This window comes from Hypomesus nipponensis, chromosome 25 (genome assembly GCF_054491055.1).
Source record: "Hypomesus nipponensis isolate SF chromosome 25, ASM5449105v1, whole genome shotgun sequence".
NCBI lineage: Eukaryota > Metazoa > Chordata > Actinopteri > Osmeriformes > Osmeridae > Hypomesus > Hypomesus nipponensis.
The window spans coordinates 8,430,001-8,440,000 of NC_140385.1; the positions used below are offsets into that span (position 1 = coordinate 8,430,001).

Sequence of the window (10,000 nt, forward strand, 5' to 3'; positions counted from 1 at the left end):
TGAGATCTGCAATGTGATTGATCGCTATCGTTAAAAGCAGATCATGCAGTCATGGTTTTTGGAGACCGTTGTTGTGTGGGGAGTTTGTGAACAGTTGGAAAGATCTGGCAGTGTGAAGTGTGCACAGTGAGGATGTCGGATGACATCACTTCCTGTGTGTTTCCAGGGTGATGGGGAGAAGTCTCCTCGTCAACGAAGGCCATCCAGCCCCAGCTCCAACAGCTCCCTGGGGGGGTACGGACGCTACACCCCCTCCCGCTCCCCCCAGAACTACAGCAGGCCAGGTACACACACAACCACACTCACACACTCAAACATGTTGCAAAGAGGAAACCTTTCATTAAAGTCAAACTTATGACAGTGGATAACGTTGTAGTCCTGTATGTGTGCTAACCTCTTTTACTTTCATTTCCACTGATCACTGTAATTCTATAAATTTCTAGAATGCTTTTCTGTTTTTCCATTCTGAACATTTCATGCAGTGTCATTGCATTTTCCTCTACAAATGAGCTGACAATGCCAGTACAATGGTGGTTCCTCATAGTATAAGACACACTAGTGGTAGTCCTTTGCCGCAAGCTATCCAGGTGGACTGTTTTTTTTTATTTTCAAAAAGACAGAGACATTTCCAGAGTTTAGTCATTTTGTTGAAGATGTGTATTTCCTATCAGAGTTGACCTACTTCTTCCTATCAGTGACTCACAGCTTACCCCTCATTTTGATTGGACACCCAGGGCCTGAGATGTACCTGAGCGGGCGTTTCATTGGCCAGGCTCGAGACTCCAGCTCCCTCCCCCTTCCCCCAAACTCTGTGGGGGGGCCCAAGTACCCCTCATCTTGGGCTAGGGACTCCTCCTCCCTGCCTATGTACAACTCTTCCCCCATGCCACCAGGGGGTAAATATTCCCCTATACCACCAGGGGGTAAATATTCCCCTATACCACCAGGGGGTAAATATTCCCCTATACCACCAGGGGGTAAATATTCCCCATGCCACCAGGGGGTAAATATTCCCCCACGCCACCAGGGGGTAAATATTCCCCCATGCCACCAGGATGTACATCTTCCCCCACACCACCAGGGGGCAGCGGAGGCATGTCCCTGCCCCTCAACCCTACCACTCTGGCCTTGCTCCAACAGCACAACTACATCCCTTTCTTCCGAGGTACCAGACAACAAAATGGAACTTGACCCAATCCAGAATAGATCATGTCTATTTTGAAACTCTACAGATATACAATCAATCTGGCTCCTATTGTGTTGGATTGGGTCTGTGTTCTGTGTGGAGTGCTGTGCGAATAGGAAAGTTTGACCTGAGCGTTTGTGATGCTCACACTGTAGTGGTGATGTTGCATGTCCCAGTAACTCTGGAATGTGTGGCCTACAAGCCCCAACATTAACCAGCGGTCACAGCTCTTCTCCCCGGAGTGTTTTAGGCCAGTGAGTGTTGGCTTATATCAGTGAGACAGGAAACATTTGCATGGTTTGTGCTGCCCTTGTTTTGGTATAACCAGGTTCTGAAGGTGACTGCTGCCCGATAGTCCGGTCCCATCCTGTAGCCACACCCAGCCTCCTTCCTACTCACAAGACTCAGGGGAAACCCCTCCCCCCTCCACCAACACACCACCCCAACACACCGCCCCAGATACAGAATCACTCCCTCTCCCCAGTGTGCAAGGTCACTTGTCCTACCCACACAGGCCTTCCATGTCCAACCACCTACCTGAGTTTGGTCTCCTCTTCACCCCCCCCCCCTCCCTTCAGGCCTCAAAGAGGACCCCCTTCCTGAGTCTAAACCTAGGACCTCCCTGCATCTCACTTTGCCTCCTCACGGTAACGCACAAGACGGTAAAACAAACCCCCTGGTCTTTCCTCTGTGTCTTCTCTACTGGCTGTCGGTTCCTTGTGGTGTGCATCAGAGTCCAGTGCTCGGTCCCAGTGAGTTGTCGTTGTGTTTGCCCCTTTTTGATCATGTCTGTGGAAGGTGTTTAACTCTTTTCGCCTGAAGTTGTCGTACTTGTGCATGGGAGCCTTGTGATTATCGTAAATGTGGATACGTCTGATTATTTCTGGTTTGTTTAATACCGTTGCCTAGAAGTTGCCTAGAAGTTATTGTTCTGTAAAAAAAAACATACATGTCTGGTTGGATGTAATCCATCTTGCACTTTAACGTGAACATCGTATGTAGAGTGTTGTTGTGTTCTGTGTGATACCCTATACCGTGTTGTTTTGAACCAGTGTTTTTCAGCCTTGAACCCTTCAGCGTCAAGTTCAGGTTCTGTCTGTGGAGAGTGTGTGAAAGTGCAGCTGGTTGGTACATTTCTTCCTGTGTTGCTCGAGACAAAAACACATGAGGTAATCAGTCTCTGTGTTTTAAAGAAACACGCTTTAAAAAGCTTGCCTCGACCAAAGCCGTGACAAAAGGGGTGTTAGAGGAGAGTTGTTATAGAGTAATAGATAAGAGAAAGCTGATGTAGCCTCAGGGGAGACAGTGTGTCGACCACAGAGACCCAACGTGATATCCATCCCCCCTTTTTACTATCGCACCCGCTGACTCCGGTCCAATCCGACCACACCTTGACACATGCTGAAGTCATCAAGCGGCTCCCGATGCTGTCTTTCTGCGTCGTGACTCACGAGGCCCTGTCGGGAAATATAGCTCACATTCAGGAGGCCGATCAAGTTTTAGGAGCTGTGAAAGAGACGGGGTTGAGGATCCAAAACAGATTTGGAAAGAGACACGGACGAGGAAGAGAAGGGCATCTGAGGGTTGCCGTCGGAGGGAACGCCTCGGGCGTACGCTGTTCCGGCGCACGCACAGTGAGAGAGAGAAGAAGAGCAAGGAGCAACCGATGAGGTCACGGGCCTACGTTGGTACAGTACGTCGCCAAATGCCATCCAAACTTTCGGTGGTTTTTCCACCCGAGCCTGAGAAGCCGAGCGATCTTGGAGAGAGGGATGAAAGAGACGAATGAAAGCGGGGGGGGGGGGGGGGGGGGGGGGGGGAGTTAACCAAGGGATGAAAGGAAACCAATTGGAGAAGTTGTAATTTGGGGTCTGGTCCCAAGTTGCAGTGGTGTGTGCTACCCTTGGCTGGTTGGCAATGCAGTCTCAGTGGTTCCTAACACAGCGTGAAGGAGACTGCAGCGTTTTTATGCACTGGACTCGGCTTTTAATGAGGGATCAGGTTTGCCTGTGACATGGTTAGAGTCCAGTTAAGTGATTAAACCAGGTCTTTACTGTCGCCGAAGGGTTGGTCCCCACTGTTTTCATGGTTGAAGCTAGGGATTACAGATCAAGGGGTGTTTGGCAGGTTGACAGAATAGCAAAGATGATCAAGGATGAGCTCATCCTGCTGGTTGTTTGTGATTCAATGCTTACTGTACCAACATTTTCATAATTATCGTTGGGGTCACACTTTTCCTCCCACACAGCAGCCCTGCCCACACACACACACACACATACACCGACACACTTTCTCCCAGTCCTCCGCTCACCTCTCCTTCAGAATAAGAGTCCTGCCTCAGCTCCAGGTGTGTGGAGGAGCTGTCCCAGATACACTAACTGCACTCGGAGTCTGTGTTGCCTCCCGTTTGTGTATGCGAGTGTGTGTGTGTGTGTGTGTGTGAATGACATCATCCTCTTGCATCCCGTCTGCTTAGCATAACTCTTTCTCTCCCAAAGATGGGAGTATGCGCGTGTTCTCTTCTCAACTAACAGTCTCTCTCCCTCGTCCTTTTCTATCTCTCTCCTCCCGTCTTCCCTTGTTCTTGCAGCTTCAGAACTAGATGTTTACTAGCGCTGGCCTGCCAGGTGCCACTGACTTCACCACCCAGCCTGTGTGTGACACCAAGCATGTTGATGGCCTGTTGTCATTCACACACACACACACACACACACACAATTGAAAGTAGAACCACGTGGAGCATGTCCAGTTTGAACATGCACCACCGTGTCCAACAAAAACGTACTCAAAAGGCTGGGTTGTCAAGTTGGCCGGATAAGAACGATAAGCGCTGCATAACTAGAGCATAACTCTCCTTCTTTGCCCTCCCCTTATTTTCCACCACTCAACCCCCCCCCCCCAACCCTACCTCATCCACCCACCCACCCACCCACCTTCCCTCCCACTCTGCCCCCCCCTCCCCCTGTCCCTGCTTCCTTCCCCCCTTTGAGGCAGTGAAAGTGGTCGGAGCACCCCCAGTCTTTCCACGTATTCCGACGGCAAATCCCCCTGCTCCGCCTCCTATGTGGCTGCCCCCAGGCACTTCCACGTACCAGGTAGGTTTGGCTCCGCCTCTCCGCGCCGCCCCCCAGCCTCATCGGACCTCCCTACTCCTCCTGGCCCCTCCCTCTCAGAGGACGGAGAGGGGGGGGGGGTCTCGTTTGGTGTATGTGGGTCAGGCACTCCCTCTGGTCTCTATTTGTCTTCCTGCTTCTCTGTCTCTTCTCTCTCTGTCTCTCTCCTGTCTTCATGTTGATTCTCTATCCCTGTCTCTGTCACTCCCTTCTTCTCTCTTTCCCTCTCCCTCTGTCTCCTTTCTATGTCTCATTCTCTCTGTCTCTCTGTCTCTCTCTCTCTCTCTCTCTCTCTCTCTGTCCTCCCTCTCTCTCGCTTTCTCTGTCAGCCCTCCCTATCTCTCTCCTCTTTCTCTATCCCTCTGTCCTATATGGACTGAGGCTCTCAGATGATATCTTCTCCATGTTGACAGTATTAAGAGGATCCTCCTCATGGTGATGGCTCTGCTGAACCCTGTCTTTGATCCACCATATTGTTCCCATTGAATCCTACGGTGTCGCACACAAAAACACCCCAAACTTGGCCACATTTAACTTGAGTGAACAAAGCCAGCAATTATCTACTTAATAGGTTTTCTAGTCATTGTATTGATTGCTTTTATATGCTATTGTTTCCAGTGCTGGCAATCGGTAAAACTAAATGATCCACATGTGTTTTATTCCATGAGTCATTTTGCCTTTGAAAAAGCTGAGAAGAGAGAATGCATGATTACCAAGTATCGCTGACAGATTTGTCTTTTTGTCCAGAGGTGTTCTGTGTACTTATATGTTATGTTATGCCAGGTGCTTGCGTTGTCTTGTCTTAAGAATTTCAGTGCCCAGTCTGACCTTGTGTTTTTCTGTGTACCTGACAAACCAAAGGATTGACTTGACAGAGACATTTAGGACTACCCTACTGGGTGGTTTATAATGAGAATCATTGTTGCAGTTGTCAACTTAAAGAATGGCTTTTTTATTTACTGTTTATTTTATGTTTATTTTATGCTCCTATGATTTTCTCTAAATACAATCATGAATGATCACATTCAGGACAGTTTTATTATTCATTACTCGTGGAAAATCTTGGAAAACTTTTTGTTGGATCGTTCTCAAAATCAAATTCTATATAAGGGTAGCCAACTGTAGACTTTCCCTTGGTATCTACCACCATGGGACTCATAGACAAGTACAATTACATATGTAAGTGATATATTTTGCACATATTGCATGAATATTTATGACAAGCGACATGACTTTGACTGATATAAGAAGACTGTCTTGCCAGTCATAATACAAGTACAGATGTCTTGTGTTGACTCAAAGCTATGCTGCCCTTACTTTGGCTTCCCATCCCTAAATAACAGCTAACTCATGCTTCTTTTTCATTCTCCCTCTCTCCTTCTGTCCCTCTCTCCTTCCACCCCGGCTCCTTCTATCCATTTCTCTTTGCCTCTTGTACATCTTCAGAGACTAAGGTCAAAGAAAATATCTATAGAAAACCCCCCATCTTCAAACAGCATGGTACAGTGCTCTCTACTTCCTGGTTAACGTCCTCTGGTCTCTGCACGATGTGTCGCATGACGCCTGTTCACAACATCCCTCCGGACGCTGATCCAGAATCAGCTTCCTCGCCCCTCCCCCCTCTCCTTCAGTGTTTCAGGGGGGTTCGGAAGCCTGATTTGGGATCAGTGTCTCAAGGGGTCAACGTCCTTTCACTTCAGTTCAGAAGGCCTCTCGGTTCTTTTCTGTTTCGACGTCTACTTTATTTCTAGTGTGCTTCTACTGAACAGGCTTGACCACACAGGCAACTGAGTGATCCGTCCGACTTGCGGTCTATTTAACCGCTATGGAGACGGTCACTGTTGCCTGTGCTCTAAGCCCAAGCCTGCCCGAGAAACTCACCCAGTCAGGCTATATGTGTCACCTATCACCTTTTTGTGACCGTGTTGTGATGATTTCTGCCTTCCCTTCCATGCGTGCTCTCACACTCTCATTCCCGTAGCGGATTGGTCGCAGCGGTGTTGTGGTTGTCTCGTGTGTCCATCGTGATTGGTCGGAAATCATCCGTCATCATAATTGGTGTTGTTGGTGTCTGGGTCACTGTGTTTCCCGTACTTGGTATTGTGCACTAAAACATTTGTGTGTGCGTGTTTATGTGTTGAACAACATTGTTGATTATTGACATGGAAGTGCATTGTACACACCTTGTGTGTGAGACTGTCCCAGCCCAGCATCAAACCCCGAGGCTAGAGAACCCCTTAACGTGTGATGGCATGAGCTGTGAGTGTTCCACCTTGTATCTGATATCAACTGCATCCAACAACACAAAATCAGTTCCCCCGCGTCTGCATACGATCAACACTGAGATACGAATGAGGAAGAGTAAATCATAACCACATGTTGACCATAGCATGTTTCCTCAGGATTTATGAGCAAAGCGTCCACAGTACGAGGCCGTATGTTTTCTTGCAGACGTGAGCTCATGGCCGGCAGAATGCGATAGTGTGTGCTGACTGTCCAGACTGTAAAAATACATACTCTCACTCTCCCCAAACACAAACACGAGCCCATGGTGATTCGCCGCTCTTATATTCTACAGCTGAACTGTATTGTCACTCTTGTGGCTGTTCATAAAGTTGTTGTACATGTCAGGAAACAATGCATGGCCTGTTTGAAGATCCCCTTGAGGTTGTCTGGAAATGATGATGACACAGTGATTCGCTGTAGGATGCAGCGTAAACTGTATGGATGGTGCTGTGGCTGTCAGACAGATGTGCGTGTGGGAGAGAGATAGATAGATAGAGAGAGATAGATAGATAGATAGATAGAGAGAGAGAGAGAGAGAGAGAGAGAGAGAGAGAGAGAGAGAGAGAGAGAGAGAGAGAGAGAGAGAGAGAGAGAGAGAGAGAGAGAGAGAGAGAGAGAGAGAGAGAGAGAGAGAGAGAGAGAGAGAGAGAGAGAGAGAGAGAGAGAGAGAGAGAGAGAGAGAGAGAGAGAGAGAGAGAGAGAGAGAGAGCACGCTAACTGCAGTGTGACACAATGTGTGTGGTTTGTAATGTGTGTGTTTTACAGCTTCCAGAACATCCTGGCAGGATGGCGACGAGGTAAAGGTAGGTAGACGCTCCGTCTCTCTCTTTTCAGCTCTCCTTTACTCTATCACACTCTCTATCTCTCATGGTCTCACTTTTTCCCTCACTTTCCATCCCTCTCCAGCTCTCTCTTTATATTTGTTTCTCTTTCTCTTTCTTTCTCTGCTCTCATCTGTTTCTCAAAACTTTTTTCTTTCTTTCTACCTACCTCTCTTTTTCCCCTCCTCTGTCCATCCGTTCAGCCCTCTTCTTCTTTCTTCCCTCTCTCTACAGACGAGGACCAGCTGGATGATCCTGAAGAACGAGATAGACGGTCACCCAGACGAGCTTGACCCGCGCAAGTCCACCTGCAGCCTGCCCACCGACGCCTCCCTGCCCAGTGAGTAGCCAATCACACGCACAGCATGGCCTGACTGGCACATCCTCCACCAATGAAGCGTTCTGTTTGGGACATGGCAGCTTGGTACATGTCCCAGCCTCCATCAATGACCGTCTCTCCCTGGCTCCTCACAGATTTCCCTTACAGTAAATCTGCTTCCCTGCCCGGTTATGGAAGAAATGGCATATACAAGGTGAGCTGTCACACTCACTTACACACTAAGACTCTACACACTAAGACTCTACACACTAACACTCTACACACTAACACTCTACACACTAACACTCTACACACTAAGACTCTACACACTAACACTCTACACACTAAGACTCTACACACTAACACTCTACACACTAACACTCTACACACTAACACTCTACACACTAACATTCCGCACACTCGGCTATTGTTCATACCCTAGCACTGTCACAACCATTGTTTCATAGTGTGAAATGGCATCATACCAATGCATTGTCATTCTCTCAGCAGAAAAGCATTCACACACGCGCGCACACACACACACACACACACACACATTTGATAGCCCCTTTGAACACCAGCTGGCAATATGATGTACATGCCACAAACCAACAGCCGTGCGCAATTTCACAGCGCCGTGTGCTCATTAGCCTTTTAGCATCCATTAGCGTTAGCATTCCTCCGTCTCCTGTCATCCTGTACAGGAGGACACACAGCAGAAGGTTAAAAAAAACCTTGGCTCGGCCTAGTCCAGTTGGGGCGCGTTTGATTCGTTCTGGCCGCACTTCACAGGGACAGGGCTCCGTGAGGTATTGGAAACGGACTCGTTAACGGCAATGAGGTGTGCCTGTCGCCATAGCGAGGAGATTAAGCCAAGCGGCCTCTAGATTGAAGCTCCATTAAAGAGAGATTGGTCCTGGCCTCGCTGGGCAAGACGCTCGTTAAGGAAGGTGGCAGGCTGATTGCTGTGTGGAGGAAGTGCCAGCTGGGTTTAGTGTATTTGGGTTTTTTATGCCACCAGAGGGGAGTGTTTCTCAATTGAAAATGCGTTGGGACGGGAGCAAAAGGGTTATCATTAAGGGTTAACAGCCTTTAATGTCCTTTTTTTGGTCTAAATATAAAAGAACTGAATAGGCCAGTGTCATATCGCCTTCCGCCATCACTTCCTGTGAGATTAGCGATTGCATAGGAAAGGACACAAGTGAAAGAAGCTGGTGCATGAAGCCGCTGTGTATTCTGGTATAGATAAGCGAGTGGATGAAAGCTCCCATTCCACCTCATCTACACAGGGGGACACGGAAGAGCCAGGCCTGCTCTCTCCTGTTTCCTCGCTCCGCATACTCTCCCTGAGGGAGGGGACACATCTCTCACAGCTTCAATATCAGGTTTCACATATCAACCCCCTCGCCACATACACACACACATGCACACGTCATAGGAGCAAAGGCAGTTTATTATGGTTATACTGATGGCGTTTGGGGCCTATTTATTCTCAGACCTTAATGGCGTGTTATTGCCGTTTCCCTTGTGTTTGTTGATAGATGGCGGTAGGGAGGGGGTGGGGGGGCGGGTGGAGGAAATGAGTACTAAGAACCTGTGGTAAATTCATGTTAAACACTGCAGTGGTGCCATCGTCATTTCTTTGTCCTGATTGGTTGAGTTCTGGATCCACCCAATAGGAGCATGAAAGGGTGGTCAAATGTGTTCTTTTTTTCCCCTCATCTACCTTTCTTTCTCTGAAGGTGGTCCACCCTCTTTTTCTACAATCTGGTCTACCGACTGTAATATATGACTGGAAAAAGCAAAGCCTGACCTTGTCCGTTTGTAGTCTTACACAAGCGTGTGTGTGTGTGTGTGTTTCCCCCAGGCTGCTAACACGGCAGAGGAGGAACCAGACGCTGACTCTCACAGCTGGGGGGGAATGAAAGGTGAGGAGAGGAACCCCCCCCCCCCTCCCCCGTAGATCCATCCAATACACAACCTAGAGAGGACGGCCCACATAGATGTGTAAACTAGATCTGGTCAAGTCACCGTCCTGGGTTGTTTATGCTCTACAGTAGCATGTTAGCCGAGGTATTGGAGGCGAGCACTAGGCAGCAGCTATCACTAGACTTCCTGGATTCCAATCAAAGATGTGTGTCTATACCAGATAAGTTCCTTATGATGTATTAAATCAGAGGAGCCTGTTGGTGGATAGGCTCTATATCAGTGGAGCCTGCAGAGCTGAAACTGACCCAAGATCAGACGCCCTCTCTGCTGTCCCTGGGTGAACCAT

At 48.5% G+C, this 10,000-nt stretch overlaps 1 protein-coding gene across 7 annotated transcripts in view; it reads left to right on the forward strand.

Annotated features, from left to right (window-relative positions):
- Positions 1-10,000, forward strand: part of ablim2 (actin binding LIM protein family, member 2) — a 54,864-nt gene that overhangs the window by 37,843 nt on the left and 7,021 nt on the right. For 5 of the 7 annotated variants that reach the window (XR_014746683.1, XR_014746682.1, XR_014746684.1 and 2 more), the window contains 7 exons: positions 167-284; positions 735-1,165; positions 4,177-4,281; positions 5,746-5,799; positions 7,351-7,388; positions 7,641-7,746; positions 7,881-7,914. Coding sequence is in view for 1 of the 7 variants with exons in the window: in XM_084690972.1 (XP_084547098.1) it covers positions 167-284; positions 735-923; positions 1,082-1,165; positions 4,177-4,281; positions 5,746-5,799; positions 7,351-7,388; positions 7,641-7,746; positions 7,881-7,939; positions 9,593-9,653 (814 nt within the window). In the remaining 6 variants the exon portion in view is untranslated. Of the gene's footprint in view, positions 1-166; positions 285-734; positions 1,166-4,176; positions 4,282-5,745; positions 5,800-7,350; positions 7,389-7,640; positions 7,747-7,880; positions 7,940-9,592; positions 9,654-10,000 lie in introns of those variants that run through there. The other 2 variants (XM_084690972.1, XR_014746687.1) reach the window with 2 other exon arrangements.